Below are 16,699 nucleotides of genomic sequence, written 5' to 3'. Positions count from 1 at the left end.
AACGTTTGTTTTTCTTTAACAAGGCAGTGATGGGCTGGACTATTCGAGAGAATACGGGGATAAACCTGCGGTAAAAGTTAGCGAAGCCTAACATGCTTTGCACACCTTTTACAGAGGATGGTGATGGCCATTTGAGAACTGCATCGACCTTCTTTGAATCCATACGCACTCCGCCAGGTGATAATATGAATCCCAAGAATTCAACTTCAGTCACGTTGAAAACACATTTTTCCAACTTAGCGAAAAGTTTGTGTTGACGCAATCTTTCGAGGACCATTTTCACGTGTTTCCGATGTTCAGATTCCGATGAAGAATAAACGAGGATGTCGTCAATGTAAACAACAACACATACATCTATGAGCTCTCTGAGGACATCGTTCATAAAATATTGAAAGGCGGCCGGGGCATTGCAAAGTCCGAAGGGCATGACCTGATATTCAAATAGCCCATACTTGGTGCGGAAGGCTGTCTTCCATTCATCGCCCTCTTTTACTCGTACCAAGTGGTAAGCTCCTCTAAGATCCAGCTTTGTATATATGCATGCTTTTCTGACTTGGTCCAGGAGTTCAGGGATCAAAGGTAACGGATATCTATTCTTAACGGTGATCTGGTTCAGGGAGCGATAATCGATACAAGTTCTAAGGTCTCCTTCCTTTTTTGGAACGAAGAACAAAGCTGAAGAAGCAGGGGACTTGGAAGGACGAATAAACCCATTTGCCAGGTATTGATCCAGGTATTGTCGAAGGTGAAGGTTCTCAGGCTCGGTGAGGGCATAAATTCTACTACAAGGAGGAGTAGATCCAGGTATCAGGTCTATCTGGCAGTCATAAGACCTATGAGGAGGTAGAGAGTTAGCCTGATCCTTCCGGAAAACATCTTGGTATTCTAGGTATTCGGGAGGTAACTGGGGAGTCTCTGAAGAAATTGCGGCCAGTGCAACACCAGGTAGAGGGTGACAAGTAGAGACACATTCTGGAAACTGGACCGTTCTTGCTCGCCAATCGATCAGAGGATTGTGTTTCTCTAACCAAGGTATTCCTAGAATAATCTGAAACTGAGGGGCCTTGATCACATCGAACACTATCTTCTCATGGTGTCCATCTTGACTTACTAGCGTCACCTCTTGAGTGGTATGCGTTACTGGCCCGGAGGCTATCTCCGTACCATCCACCGTAGTAATGACGTCCTTTACAGCCTTGGGACAAAGAGTTAGATTCATCCTCAAAACCATTTCATGATCCACATAATTGCCGATGGCACCGCTATCGACGTAAGCTTCAATTGCATGTAATCAATCTGGATTATCAGGGCTAATGAGGACCATAGGTATCACGAAATGCGAGGTCACGGAACTGGTTTTCACGCTCGGCAAGAGGACCTCTATTCTTGTCGGGCGAGGTCGTTTCCCTGCTCAGAGTTTGTAACTTTGGTAACTGCAGCTCCTACTGCCTTCTTGGCAGGTTTCACCGGACAGTCTCGAAGAAAGTGCCCCGAGTTTCCGCAATATAGGCATAATTGCAACTGTTTCCTCCTTTCCCGCTCCCTTTGTGTTAGAGGACCTTTCAGACCCCCTATTTGCATGGGTTCCCCGGAGTCTACTCCTTTGGAAGGAGTTGGCGGTTTGGAAAATACTCGAGCATCAAACTTGGAACGATCGGCCTTCCTGTTCTGCAGCCTGTGATCTATTTGAACGACCAAGTCTATATAATCCGAACAGTCTTGTGGGGGATTCACTACTTGGGCTAAAACGTCTTTGAGCTCTCCACGTAGACCTCTATAAAACAGCGTAATCCTTTTGTCCTCAGGCCATTGAGTTTCCACTATTAGTCTATTGAAAGATGCAATATAAGCCAAAAGGTCTTGATTACCCTGTCGCAACGAAAGAAGCTCATTGTCCAAGGCCTGCCCCTGTGCATGTCTTGCGAACAGTTTTTCCATACTAATCTGAAAGGCTTGAAAATCATGGAGAACCGGATCATCTTGATTAACTAGAGGGATCGACCAGTCTGCCGCATTGCCACTAAGGTACGAAAGTACAAAAGCTACTTTTGCTTGATCAGTTGGAAAGGCTACTGGCCGGCATAAGAAGTGCAACCGGCACTGATTGATAAATACTGCAAACCTCTTTGGGTCACCAGAAAATCGTTCGGGCGGAGCCAGAGGTACATTCCCAGGTAGGTTGATCTGCACTGGATTCATAGAGGATGTTGAAGGAAGATTTGCCCCTGTAACGGGGTCTGTCCGGCTTGTGACTGTAGAACTTGTCTAGCAAGATTGTCTGTTCTCTCCTTGGAAATAATTAGTTCCCTTCTTAGAGCATTCGTTTCCTGACGAGCTGCATGCACTTCTGCCCTTAGTTCCCCAAGTAACCGGGCTAGGGGGTCAGTATCCGAGGTTTCCATAGCGCCTGGGCAAGAGTTTTGCGGTAGGCTTTGCGTTCTGTAACGCTCACCTGATTCTCGCAGAGGCGCCGGTCTTGACTGGGCGACTACCGTATCTTCAAAGGTGATGTGTAGCACCCGGTTGGCTCTTTGGGCTGGACCTCTGTGCACTGTATGCCTGACGTGTAGAGTAAGATGTCTGCAGATAGAAAATATGGGGTTAATGAACTGGGGTTATTGGGGTGTCCCTATCTCTTTCCTCTTCTCCTCTCCTGTAGACCCCCAAAGGTTAACGCTCTCACCTTAGGTAAGTGAATGCCGAGCTCTCCATCTGCCTCGGGGCAGGGTGCTGTAACCAGTTTCTTCACTGGATAGGTAGCGCAGGCCTCTTGACTTCAGAGGACTGCTGTCCGTCGTTTACTGCACGAACGGTAAGTTTCGAGTCATTCAAATGTCTTTAAAGTCTTTAGTAATGATGTCTCTTGTTTTGCAGGGTTCCGGCGATGGCGGATGACGGGCTGAAGTGAGTTGAAGATGGAGCCCGTGTGATGAATAGAAGCGCCTGGAAGCACGTAAGTAAGCGCTTGTTGCCTGCTTCACTATGCGCTCTAACTGTCTTTTTATTTTGCAGGTACGAGTTCGGAGCGGCTGCAGGGTGCCGGAATATCCACTGGATTAGATGTGGAAAGGAGTAATGGCACGTGAGTATTAAAGTTCCCCAATGTCTTGAAACGCACCTTGTTTTGTCTTTCAGATGCGGGATGCAGCGCCGAAGGTCTCCGGAGCGTGCGAAGAGTTGGTAAACTTTTGTCTTTCAGATGCCGGAATGCAGTGTGAAGACCTCCGGAGCGCACGAAGAGTAGGTAAGCCTTTGCCTTTCAGATGCCGGAATGCTAACCTGTTCTTTCTTGTCTTTATAGGTGTTGCTGAAGACTGGATTCAGGATGGCCTTTGCCTTTCAGATGCCGGAATGCTAACCTGTTCTTTCTTGTCTTTATAGGTGTTGCTGAAGACTGGATTCAGGATGGTAAGCCTTTTTCCTTAGGCCCAGGACCGGATGCAGAAGACACGATGAGCGTTCTGCTGCAGAGGTTGCAGAATAACGCAAAGCAAGATTCATCCACCGGGTGTGGTTTAAATAGCCTCCTGTAGTGCTTAGGTGTCTCCTTCCACAGCCACGCCTAAGTAAGAAAAGAGTTCCTGGTAAGAAAAGAGTTCCTGCCTTCCAGAAGAGTTCCAGTGTTCTGAATCTAGGGAGTGGCTCCAGCCCCACCCAACAGGAAACGTAGTTCCAAACAGAAGAGGATCAGAGGCTCAACTGGCAGGCAAGTAAGCAGCATGGTCTGCTGAAGGTATGTCCATCCAAGCATTATGAGCCCGGCGCTTCCAGCGCTGGGACTGGGCATATTTATGAGCCTGGTGCCACTGGCACCAGGACTGGGTCCAAAAGGTCCCAATTGGGACTGGTTGGCACTCGGAACCTGGGTTATGGATCTGCTTCCAAGGGAGTTGGGAAAACCCTGACCTTTTGGAAGCAGAGATCATGACACTACCGGAAGCAATGTGTAATATGTACATGTAATGTCAACCACTTGTGTACCTGGGAAATATGTATTTGGATCAGAAATAGATGTGTGTGCACATTGACCAGGGGAGTGTCATTTCTGTAGGTCATAAAAATGACATCACTCTGACACACTATCCCTTCCCAAATCAGGGACCAAAGAATCTATTGACCTATCAAATCAAGAGAGGGGCAGGTTCAGTTATGCCACGCACACACCCACTTCCAAAACACATAAATAGAGACTGCTGGGACAGGTAGAGAGATTCATTTTCCATTTCTGCGGAGCATTTTGACGGCCGACATCCATTCCAGACAGAGACCAGAACCAGGGACCCATAGACTACAGAACTTTGAACCTAGAAGGCCCACTGCAAGCAAAAGTATTCTCAGCAGGCCTTCAGAATCCAGCAAACCTAACCAAACTATTCAACAGCCGGGTGAGCTGTTTGAATTCTTTGCCAAGAACTTTTGCCGGAACCGCAGACCAGACCCAAACCACTGTGAGCAGAACCAGAGATTCGGATCGCTGTGAGCAGAACCGGTGCCTGATTGACCCGCCGAGCAGAGAGAACCGCCACTGGACGTGTTGACCAGATCCGTGACGAGGCCCATTCATTTCAAAATTAGGAGTGAGTATCTGCCAGAACTGTGCAGAACCAATCTCTGAGTTTAAAATAATCTAATCCAAACTATTTTAACCTAATTAGAACAGCCTCCGAGAAATCGTGTCATCTGTCATTTTTAAAGCTGCACAACTGTCACCTGTCAATTCTGCAGCTGCAAGCGGTCACCTGTCATTTTGAGTTTACTTTAAATCCGAAAAACTACCTTCACAAAATCGTCCATATCTCGGGAACCGTTTGTCCTAGGAAAGAGATTTAACTTTTACCGCAATCGCGATTTAAGCACTCGCAAAATTTACAGCGATTTCCGATTTGGCCTAATTTCGTCATCTGTAAAAAGATAGCCGCTTTTGCCTGAACTGCTAAAATTCGTTTGCAACCTAATAACCATCCCTGAACCATTGTTAGGGCTGACCTGAATTGATTTAAAGTGTCTACCACTCACCCTGAACCTCCTATAGGGAATTAAAAGCAATTTTAGCATTTTTCACTTCCTTGCCACCACATTACAAAGCACTCTTTCCCGTGTTTTAAAAAGCATACCTGTTGTCTAAGCTTGCTGGGGGGGAACTGAATTTCGTATTGTATTTGATTGTATTACTGAAGACTGTGTGTGTTACTTCCATCTCCTTGTATTGCATATAGGGGGGGGGTGAATTGCCACCAGGGGAAAAGTGAACATATTATCTCTTGTGAAACCATATCAGTATATTTTCTGTACTGCATTTATTCCACCTTGCTTTTCCTTGAAACCATAAAGCATGTCAGCTACCTCATCCTCTATAATACTTCTAAGTAACCAAATCAGTTTGCCAGTAGAACATTATCCATTGTTGATCACTGTCATATTTTAAGTGTGATATCCAATATTAATTTATTATAAAAGTGTGATAGATATATACTGTTATATTTCTCAAATAAACCTTGTAAATTTGGAAAACAGACCTACTTCGTGGCTCAGTGGGGTCAGGGGGATTCTAAGAGAGGGGTGTTATACAAGGGTTGTCATCCAGAGTACATGAACTGGACCTAAAAATATATCAATAAGGGTTTCCCTCAGCATCCCAGACTAGGCATTGACTTAGCTGTAGTGTTGAAGTGAAGCCGCTTAACAGTACGATCACTGATCCCGCTCTGGTGGCCGGCGGGGAGAAGACGCCCCCGCCTGCAAAAACATTGCTGCAAACAGGAATGCCGCAAATTCATACCTGGGAGGCACAGCGGAGGGGGATCCACCATTAATACCAGTTATTCTAACTACAAAAGCGCTTATCCACGCAGTACTTGAGGGAGGGCCAGCAAACATTAATGCAAACACTATTGCAGACTTATCCACCCGGCACAAAGAAACCGCAAGCATAGCTACTACACCACTTGCGGATTCAGACAACGACTGGGTTCCTCAGGAAGAAGAATCACAAAACGAATCCATGCCTCAAATAGACAAAAACCACACAGTGTTGGACCATGTCCGAGACGCAGAAATAGCAAAGAAACAAACGAGTTCTTATCCTCCCTAAAAAACACAAAAATGACCCCATCCCAAAACCTATTCCAAAATAAATGCAAAAGATTAAGACCCTTGTCTACTTCAGACAGAAAAAAAGGAGGTAGCATGATACAGCGCCCGGAAAAAAAGACCACTATAAGTAAAACAGTTGACGCCCGCAAACAATCCCTATCTATCCCACTGCTAGCAAGTGCCCTATTAGATTTCTTCAAAAACAGGGAAAGAGGAAACTCGACCTAACAGCTGAATTGTCCGAAGCTGAAATCTTGGAAGCAGTCCAGGACTCTCCGGCAACTAAAACGCGTAAACTGGAACAGTCAAAAGCGACTAACAAGCAGATACTCCAACCACTGCCACCCCCTCTCACTCTCCCAAATCTCCAAGTTCCGTCACACAAGAACCTACAACCGGGAGAAAAGAAGAGGCTAAGGTGCTCGAACTCCGGGAGGGGTGCCAAGGTAAACGGCATACAAGAGCGACCACCCCGGGAGCCCCCCCAGATAACTCGGCATTGCATTTTGCCAGCAACCTTGAGACACCTGGAGAACGGATCACAGCTGATGGATTTCGGCCACCCGGGTACCGCTACAAAGACAGTCACCCATCACAACAGATGGGCACTTTAGAGATTCCCTCAAGTTGTGCCCAGCACCTAACAAACAGGGACTGGAACCACCTAATGCCCGTCACTCCATGCAGTGCAGAGGGACACAAACTCATCCACTAAAACTGGGCCAGGCGGGCCACCAAAGCATTGTGACTCTTCCACCATCTCCCTCAGACCTATTCATCAAAAAAACTCAGCAGCACATACGCCAACCACCTATCAGCGATCAAGGGAACTATCAGGCATAGTACCAAAAGGACAAGACGCAGAAGAAACCTGACTTGATGTCTATCATGTCAACTGGGACAATTGCATTAACTCCTTTCAGCAAGCTCTACGAGTCAGTCAGCTACTCCCTGAAAGATCAGACAACCCTGATTGCACAGATGAACTCAAAACTCACATTCTTAAAAGGATACATAACCGCCACGGAGCTCAAGGCCACAGAACATCGACAGCATCTGGAAAGCCAAATTCTTTCGAACAAGGTTTGTCCACCTTTATGACCATCAGAGCGCCCCCATAAGTCTAAAACATCAGAAAGAGAAATTCAGACATCTCCCGTAACACAAAGAATGGGACTACCTCCAATCAGTAAGTCCTTAGTGACACAAGCTTCCCAAGTAAACCAGGGGCTATCAGACCCAGCGATTGGTGATCAGTATATCACCAGAGCCGAACTCCAACCGAACTACCCAAAAGGAGGAGAAGATATTTTACCAGCCCTGCAATTGCCAAAGCCAATACAAACGCACCTGGCCCAAAAGACCTCCTGGCCCAAAAGACCTCAACATCCCCGCAAATATTGGCGACCCCTAACGATACACCAAAGAGTTTTGCAATTTTCAACAACATGAAAATCAAAACCAAAGCAGACAGTACAAAAACGAGACAAGTAACGCTGAGTTTGGCCACAACGAACACTCTCAACACAGAGCTCGATATCACGGAGCGAAAGGCAATTGCCGGGGGTCGCACGCAAAATGCCACTTCACTCTAGGCAACTAAAGGAAAAGCATCTGTCGGACACCAAGTTACACACGCCACCCAAGTCCCCAATAACAGTTGAGGATTTCTTGGAAGATAAAGAACTGATGGACTTTTCACTAAACACTTCCCAAGATCCTGATAGCCAACCAAGTCTCCTCCAACCGACGGAGGATGGATACAAAAGACGTGCACAGGGAAACACAGACGCAGGACAGTCGCGACGAAATACATACTACGACCCGTCAAAACCACCTGCTAGAGGATGGGAACATAAGAGGAACTTGTCATCGGAGCAACCTGCTAAATCCTCCAGAAAATCGCCATCTGCAGCGAAGCACAACGTTCAAACCGATACCACAGGGCTACAGCAAAGTAGTGGAAGCGGAGCAATCGCTCCTGACCAACCAGAAGACCCGAAACCCATACACCATAGACATCCAGATAGGCATGAAGTGGAGCCCACTAGGCAAAACCCAGAACCCCATGTGAAACCACCCCACTCTGTAAAAAGAAAAGTCTGCATCTTTAAACTATAACAAACACCATTGTATAAGGCGGAGCTGATACTAAACAGAAGAACAGTCTTAGACCTACTTAGAAACATCAGAAGTCTGAGAGTTTTAAGAACAGAAGACATGGTATTAATCGAACCTTACCACAGGGGACACACATCAAAGGCCTACCTCCACATAAAAGCGGAGAAGATTTGCAACCTTCCAAACTCTGTCTACAGGGAGCTGCATAAAATGAGCTTCCGACTTACAGAAATTGATCATAGCTTGCTGACGGCCCCAAATCCCGAAACCACGAGGGAAGACGTGGGGAAAAGGAGCCACTACATCTCAAAAACTGAAGATCTATATAAAAAATTAGGATGGGGCAAGCTCCACACACCTAAGAGAAACCAAAAGCACAGTGAAACCCTCCAAACAGCGAGCAACCACAACTCGAAGAATCGCCAAAGATCTGACAATGGGAGTGACAAGCAAAAACAAAACAGCGGGCCCACAGGAACAAGGCTAGCTGAAAAGCCAAGGGATCACCAGGAAAGACGCAAACCGCAAACAACCTCGTCAAATCATGAAAAGGAAAACCTCGCCACAGAGCCTAGAAAACAAGGCACCAGACCGCACGATTAAACACTCCAAAGACGGGATTGGTTTTCGAAAGTCCTAACAACCAAACTGAGGAAATAGCAACTAACCAACCACACTGAGAAGCCCAGAGAAGCCACTGTACTTGCCAACAACCTGCCGTCAATGACACCACTAAAGTTCGGCTCATGGAACACGAGGGGCCACACCCATCTAACTCAACCTGGAGGCACCAATTTAGGAGCCTTTGATGTTCTATGCTTGCAAGAGACCTGGTTAAAGATCCACTGGCTCTCAACGGCTTCTCGGTCCTAATCTCTCCTGCAGTCTTTAGGCCGCCCCTCATCTTGTTTCCTTCTGGCCGTGCGCTCTGGTATGGGACTAAACATCAAAAAGAAGATATCCGAATCAAATGGTCATCTGGCTACCTTCCTGTCCAGTGCTTACAACAATTTGAAGAGTACGAAACAGGCATCCTACCAGCTTGCCTTCATAAACCGTCACTGGAATCCCCAGCGTACCTCAAACACTGCCTTTTGCATGCTTGTGGCAGAAGCAATCGACGAGCTACGGATAGATCATCAGGTATCAGATATTGATATCTGTGGCAACCTAAATGCTAAATGTCAATTAAATGGAGCAGCGACCAAGACTGAAAACACCAGATTCTCCACCAATGAGAGGGGTAGCATGGATGGACCTCATGAATTCCCGAAATTCCCATAATGTAGCGGAAATTGAGGACTTTGGACAACAGATTGCGACGTGGCAAAGATCCAATAAATCGGCAACTCTGGATTACATCGTTGTCTCCCGTTCTTTGTTACCCTCAATACGCGCATTTAAGGTTATTAAAACAGCGGAAAGTGATCACAACATACTGACCATGGAGTGGAACAAATGGTGCGTTGAAAACCAATCCTACAACCCCAGTCTTGAAACAAACCGCCACCAAACCCAGCTGCGACTATCGGCCACGAACATCGTCGAGCTAACAGAAAAATACAAATTGCAAACAGTTAACTCAGATAGAGTAAAAGGCGACCCAGTTAACCACCAACCTTTGCTACTGATCTATAGAAGAGCACAAACCACGAAAACTCAACCTAGACTGTCGAGAAACCACGGCTACAACAAAGTGCTGGTAGAAAGGAGGCATCTCCGAACACTCAAAAGGCTGGTATCAAAACTACAGACGCCTCAGGCAAGATCTATCCTAGCAGCAGAAACACAGAAATACAAACAATGGCTCAAAAACCACCGGGCAAAGATGTACAAACAAGACGATTAACAAATGTTAAAGACAGTGAGCACCAAGAAGACTAAATAATTCTGGTCCCTAATAAGAAGCACGGAACCCCAAGCAGACAAGATCCTCACAAACACAGTCGGAGAAGCAAGATGGGTGGAACATTTTACAACACTCTTCGACTCTCCTACGGGCACTAACCAGAGCACGAGAAAGTCGCCCACATCCACCTGGGAAGATGAATCAGACAAAGATGATATCAAAAGATCAATCCTGAAAATGAAATCATCTAGAGCTCCTGGGCCGGACGGCTTAACTAATATAGACTTAAAATCTCACCCTGACGAGTGGTCCACCCTAATCCATCAGACTTACAGCCGATGCCAAAACGCCAAATCTATTCTGATGTCATGCACTACAGCGGTGGTGGTCCCTATATTCAAAAAAGGCAATAAAGACACCCCAGGCAATTATAGGCCAATTGCCTTACTAGATATCAAGATTTTTGCATCTCTTCTCCTCAGAACTTCAAGCGTGGGCCAGACTGTCTCCGTGTGCTGACCCATTCCAAACAGGTTTTATGAAGAACGCAAGCACATCGGTCAACATCATGATGCTAAATATCATCAAAAGCAAAACCAGAGCCGGTGCCGAAAGAGTTTATTTGGCCTTCATTGATCTAACACAGGTGTTCTACAGAGTCGATTGTACAAAACTCTGGCAAAAACTAGTGGCTTGGAACTGTCCACCTTCACATCTGGGCCCCTTAATCGCTCTCCACTCTAACACTAGTATGCGAGTAAGACTCAGTAAACAGAGTTTGTTGCTGGTGGAAATACCCTCCAAAAGGAGAGTGAAACAAGGCTACCTCATGGCACCCACCCTGTTTATCGCTTTCCTCAGTGACTATAAAAATTTGACAACCCTTGTGCAATCTTTTCCGCCTGAAAACGTAAACTCCTGTGTCCCGAGGCTTCTCTATGCGGATGACTTAATCTCGTTAGACCAAACACCTATTGGCCTTCAGAGACAACTGAACAACCTGGCGATCTACATTGAAAAAAACTACTTGAAGATCAACAAGACAAAAATGAAAATTTTGATACTGGAGAAACATCAAAAAATCACGAAAAACCAAGTTGGTCTCTCAGTGGGTCCAAGATCCGGCCATCCTGACAACAATCTGGTCGAAGTTAGAGGGTTTCCTGTGGAGATCCTTACTTAAATCCCAAAATCTATATCTATTCCTGCAATACGATATGAGCTCGGCCTGCTCGCTTTAGAAACAATGGTCAAGCACAACAGCATGCAGCTCTATCGAAAGATCCAAATACCGGAGACCCTTTCCATGTATAAACTGATCAACAAAGAAATCAAAAACGGAAGCTGCAGCATGCTGAACACTTGGGCTGACTTAAGCAACTCAAACTCGTGGAATGCACAGAACACAACCTAATCCTGAACCCCCAAAGAGTCAAACAAAAAATGGACGATCAGGACTGGATCACTACGCAAGATCTGACAGCAAGCACCTACATGAACCAGAAAAGCCAAAGACACCATGGCATACATCGCAATGTTTCCAGTCAAAAAACTAAGACATTCATGAGAGCGAAACTAAATCTCCTCCCAACGGGTGAAATACTGAAAATAAGATCTCCGTCAACCTCGAACGAATGCCGACTATGTCCTGAAGAACACCTGGAAACGAAACGACACTTACTGATGTCTTGTCGAGCAACACGGGAGGCAAGAGCCGCGTACCTATGCCCTCTATTTTCAGACCGGGACTTACGCGAAGAAGAATCATGGTGGGCCCGCCTCATAAGCGGAGAAAACACCAAATGGACAATCGCGACGGCAAAGATTTTAAATCTAGCACTTGAGAAAGTCGAAGCACTGCAAACTTAATAAGGAAAGTCAAAATCACGAGTCACAGCACTTTACTCCGACTTGGCATTGTCGCAACGTTCCTTGTAAAAGCCTGCACATGGCTATACACACGTAAATAAAAAAATAAAAATATATGAGTTATACATAAGTATACATGTATTTTCCAGGTCTCTGCAATACGTGTAACTCGTCGTGTAACAGCGCCTTGATTATCCCGGATTTAGGCGCTTTACAAAAGTAAAAATAAATAAAGATATATATCTATATGGTTTAAGCATAATACTCTTCTGCACAATATCATTTCCTCTTGGAAAAAACAAGCAAAACCATTTTAAAAACAATCCATAACTCATGTGTGAAATTATCAATTGTGTGAACTCGATCAAGGATTGGTTCTTTAAGCAAATGCTATCTGTCTGCTGGTCTTTCTGCACGCTCTCCCTATCCTCCCACAAAGGCCTAGGCCGGTTTAGTTTAAGAAATGTACACGATCATGCATTAGAGGCACGTCTAGTTCTGTGGCGTTCCCTGCTAAACACACCAGTCTGGACTCTGCAGCACGCATTGTGCATAGATCCTGCACAGTTCCCCACACTTACCTAACAGGGAGATGATGCCACATCCGGTCCAGACGATCAAAGACATGCCTACGCTGCCTCCAGTGTTTTGCAGGATTCCCTTGGGGGTGATGAAAATCCCGGCTCCTATGATAGTGCCGATTATAATCGAAATCCCTCTCAGCAAAGTGACTTTTTTTTTTAGGATAACCCTGTCCTCAGGTTTTGCCGGCTGCTTGTAGCTCGCCTGGGACAGCCTGCCATTGGACTCTCCTGGCTGGACATTTCCATTGGAGATGTCTGGGACGGCGAAAGTTTGTTTCCTATACATACTCAGCGCAAATGCAGTGCCTTTATAGCGGGCGTGTGTGGCAGCAGGTGTCTGTCTCTGACTCGACTTCCTCTGCGCAGTCACGGCTCCCTTTCAAAAGTTTCAGTTTAAGCATCAAAAGACGTCTTTCTCCTGCCCGGCTGCTACTCACTCTGCTCTAAAAAGCCAAGTTCAGCCACCCTATCACCGGAGCCCAACTCAGCTTCCGACTAACCATGCACAGCCTTTAAGCTCTTGTCACACCGGGTTATTGCCGCTGGGCGATGATGCAAAATCCCCAGGTTTGCATCAGACCCGTCGAACGCGCATGCATTACTCAGCACTTTCCTAGGTACAAGAACAGCGAGTTTCACAAGACAAGCGTGAGCGTACCGAAGAAAGCGCACACTTAAACGTAAAAAATGGAGGGTGGGGCCTGGAAGGAAGGTGTGTCGCACCCGCCCCTCCTCATATCATTTAAACTAAGCGTGTCATGCAGAAACAAACACGGTGTTATGCCAGGGAAACCATTATATCCTTAAGTTGCCGGAATCACACACTGCTGGGAGAGTCTGCTTGCCTAACAGCTGACCTGTGTTTATTCGAGATCTAGCACGATTATGTTCGGCTTAACCCCAGGCGGTACAAGTACGCTGCACAGGTGTATTCGACAGGTATGGCAAATACGCCCGCCCCAGTGTTTCTTAGCAACACGCCTATGTGATGTTCTGAAATGCGTAATACTTTTGTTGACCAGGTTCTTCAGACACACGCATCGTGTCGATCTGAGGTCTTCGTAGTGGTGGGTGTTTGTTATTTTGAAAATGTAAACCGCATGCTGCTGGCATTGTCGTGGTCTCCAGGTGCTCCCTAAGGTTTTTTTAATGAAAAGTGTGGGGGAGGGTTTTCTGGGTTGAGGAGAGGGAAAACAGAAGGTGCCTGATTCATGGAACGTTTTCCTATGGGATTGCGCCATTATAAAACACTTCCATGAATCAAAGATGTGCTTACTGTTGGTGCCTTTATGACCAGGAGTAGTAGCTAGCGCCTGTGCGAGCAGCATATGGATCTCAACAATGAACGTGTGCTTAGATGTGGGAACACAATATATGGCACAGTATAGAATAATGCAGTGCACTTAGTTAGGGATACCTAGTTGGAAGACGCAAAAGAATACAACACAGAACAAAGCAGCGCGCTTTCCCAGAGATACCTAAATGTGGGACTGCGACAAACTACTTCGGCTCTGCAGGAGCATAGGGAAGGATTGTGGCTAAACCGCCTACTTAGCTGCACACCTCTACAAACCAACAGTGATTCCATTCACAAAGCTGAAACAGGCACAGCTAAGAGATCTACCCCCTTTGCCTTTTGTGGTAGCGTGGGTCAAGGGAAGACTATACGCTCAGAATTCACACAGCAAGACCAAAAATCCAAAATAAAGGAATATCCAATCAAGGTTCTATAAAAAATACATATACTTTAATTAAACACACTTATAAGAACTAAAACAATACTATACAAACCCACCTATTTAAAGGAAACACAGAGAAATGCAGAATGTAGTGATGCAGCACTTTGGGCTTTCAGCAGGGAGGAAAAAAGGCAAACAAGCATTAGCAATGTCAACAGTTTGGGCTTATTTATTTATTTTCTTCAGTCCTCAGCATCAATTTTACTTCAGGCCTGAGAATCGTTATGAAGTTCCCCCCTTTCAGACCACCCCAATTCACAGCCCTGATTAAAGACAGTTTAGCAACAAACCTCCATCCCGCGGTCTTTATCGCAGGCAGGAAAACCATGACTTGCTTTTCATTAATTTTCTAAAGCCAGCATCATGGTTCTCTATGAGTTAACTGGTGCTAATGAGGGAATGACAGACACTTGTGTGGGTCTGACAAAGCTTCAAATTGGTCATGAATAAACACGGTCCATGTAGAGATGGACCTTGCAAGGAGACATCAGTTCATGCTTTACGCAAATGCACGCACTGCACGTTAGCAGGACAGTGATCATGGTCACCAGGAGCATGTCCAGACTGTGCAGGCAGTGCACAGTACAGTATATTTGGAGCACAAGCAACGTTTTATGTGCAACCGCACATCGCTTTACTTGAGCATGTAAAGTTAACGTGACCACCACTGCACACATTAATTGCACATGGGTATGTGTTAGTTTGCTAAGGTACATGTATGCAATACTCTCTACTACGTAGAAGGTGCAATGATAAACAGTGGCGTGGTCCCGGGGCATTACATGAATCAGTTAAGTGTATGAAGGGGCCAGTGGTAGGGAGAAGGGTCCCACACCCTAACCGTGCACATATTTGAACAGTAGAATTGAGTAATGTTGCTATGTGGGTTTGCTGCAGAAAAAAAGGGCATTGATGGGTAGATCAGGCGCAGGGGTATTGCTAGGTCTGGAAAGGCTACGCTAATATCGTGATTGTCGGGACTCAGTGCTAGCTAGCCTTTTGGTTGTCGCCCCTGTGCTTCTATCCGGGAATAAAACCAAAAGAGCCGGGCCTATAGCCCCCCCTCCGTCTCCCCTTAGCAATGCCACTGATCAGACGCATCCTTCAAACTCGAGGATACAATTTAGTCTCTACAGTAGAATGAAATATGCAGCCATGTATATATGCGGTTCCCCAGCACCCGAAGAGTGGCACATTCCTGCGAAGATTCCTCCTGTTTTCTGTCCATGATCTCCAGTGAAGCCTAAGGTGGAATTTCATTGCTCTGCTGGTTAAGAAATAAAGTCCAAATCTTGAAAGACCTCACGCCAGAATAAAGTCTAGTGCAACTCGACAACATAGAAAACTCAGAAGGCAGTAAAAGAACAGCAGAAAGCCTTTTCCGTGTTTTAAGAGGAAGCAAAACAAGTATTTACGTTTTAACTCATACGTATGGAGATAATCTTCACAATATAGGGTAGGCATGCAAAATAGACATGACTACAGAGATTGAGGTCTACAGCCAAAGATAAAATTATATCCCCAGTCACTCGGGATGATCGTAAGGGCGGTAAATATAATTAATGTGCACACCACACAGACACCAGCATCCCCTTATCAGGAGTATTTATCATAAAGGTTAGTTAGAGCAGACCAGGTCTGATGCTGCTATGCTGCTACGCGTTGCACCACATTGAAGATTGTATATTGCCTACTTACTTGTAGTGAGCTGTGAGAACGGTATTGAAACTGATTGGGGTAACTGATTGCCTGATACTGTTAAGATCCACATCCTTTTGGGGGCTGTAACAGAAATATCATTACCAACCGGCACGCACATTTTCTCAGTGTTGGAGGATCCTTTAAACTCCATCACTCCGCTAAGAACTATTAGCATTAAGACATCTGGCATTATTTTGACAATCTTGCTTACCATTCAAGGGACTATGGCTCCCTTTGTTGACAAACTGTCTTCCTGCTCAAGCTCGTCTGCTTGAACTAGGAAAATAACCTTGGGAAACTACATTTCCCAGCAACACCGGCATCACTCTTCAAGAGTCAGGCACCTTAGCGCCGGCGCTTCTGCAACAAGCCGGTCTACGCCGGTCCACAGCATCCATCGACACTCGGTAAAACACTGTGATCTGACCTACACATAATACCAGGGAGCATAAAACAAGTTATGGGTTACTTAAAGACCTTGAAATTGCTGGCCCAAGCAAACCAAATGCACCAACGGTCCATGGAACAACGACTCCTTGATACTAGAAGTGACATACTGGAATCCTACCAGTCAAAAATACTGTAAACCCAGTACCAGAACCACTGCAAACACACACAACTCCTTTGACTGATTAGTTAATAACAAGATAGTATTGTATTGTATTTATTATGTTTATATAGCGCTTTATGCCAAAGCTCTTTACATTATAACAACAAGAATACATATAAGAGGATAACAATAG

The 16,699-nt window shown here is 45.6% G+C and overlaps 1 protein-coding gene across 1 annotated transcript in view; it reads right to left on the bottom strand.

Annotated features, from left to right (window-relative positions):
* SLC7A11 (solute carrier family 7 member 11) overlaps positions 1 to 13,143 on the bottom strand; it is a 1,087,616-nt gene extending 1,074,473 nt beyond the window's left edge. Inside the window, exon 1 of the mRNA XM_069631050.1 lies at positions 12,514 to 13,143. Coding sequence (XP_069487151.1) covers positions 12,514 to 12,802 — 289 coding nt within the window. The 5' untranslated portion in view covers positions 12,803 to 13,143. The remainder of the gene's footprint in view (positions 1 to 12,513) is intronic.
* Positions 13,144 to 16,699: the final 3,556 nt, after the last annotated feature.

Source organism: Ambystoma mexicanum, chromosome 6q (assembly GCF_040938575.1).
Source record: "Ambystoma mexicanum isolate Mex_15411 chromosome 6q, UKY_AmexF1_1, whole genome shotgun sequence".
NCBI lineage: Eukaryota > Metazoa > Chordata > Amphibia > Caudata > Ambystomatidae > Ambystoma > Ambystoma mexicanum.
This window is presented reverse-complemented; position numbering and strand designations above follow the sequence as displayed.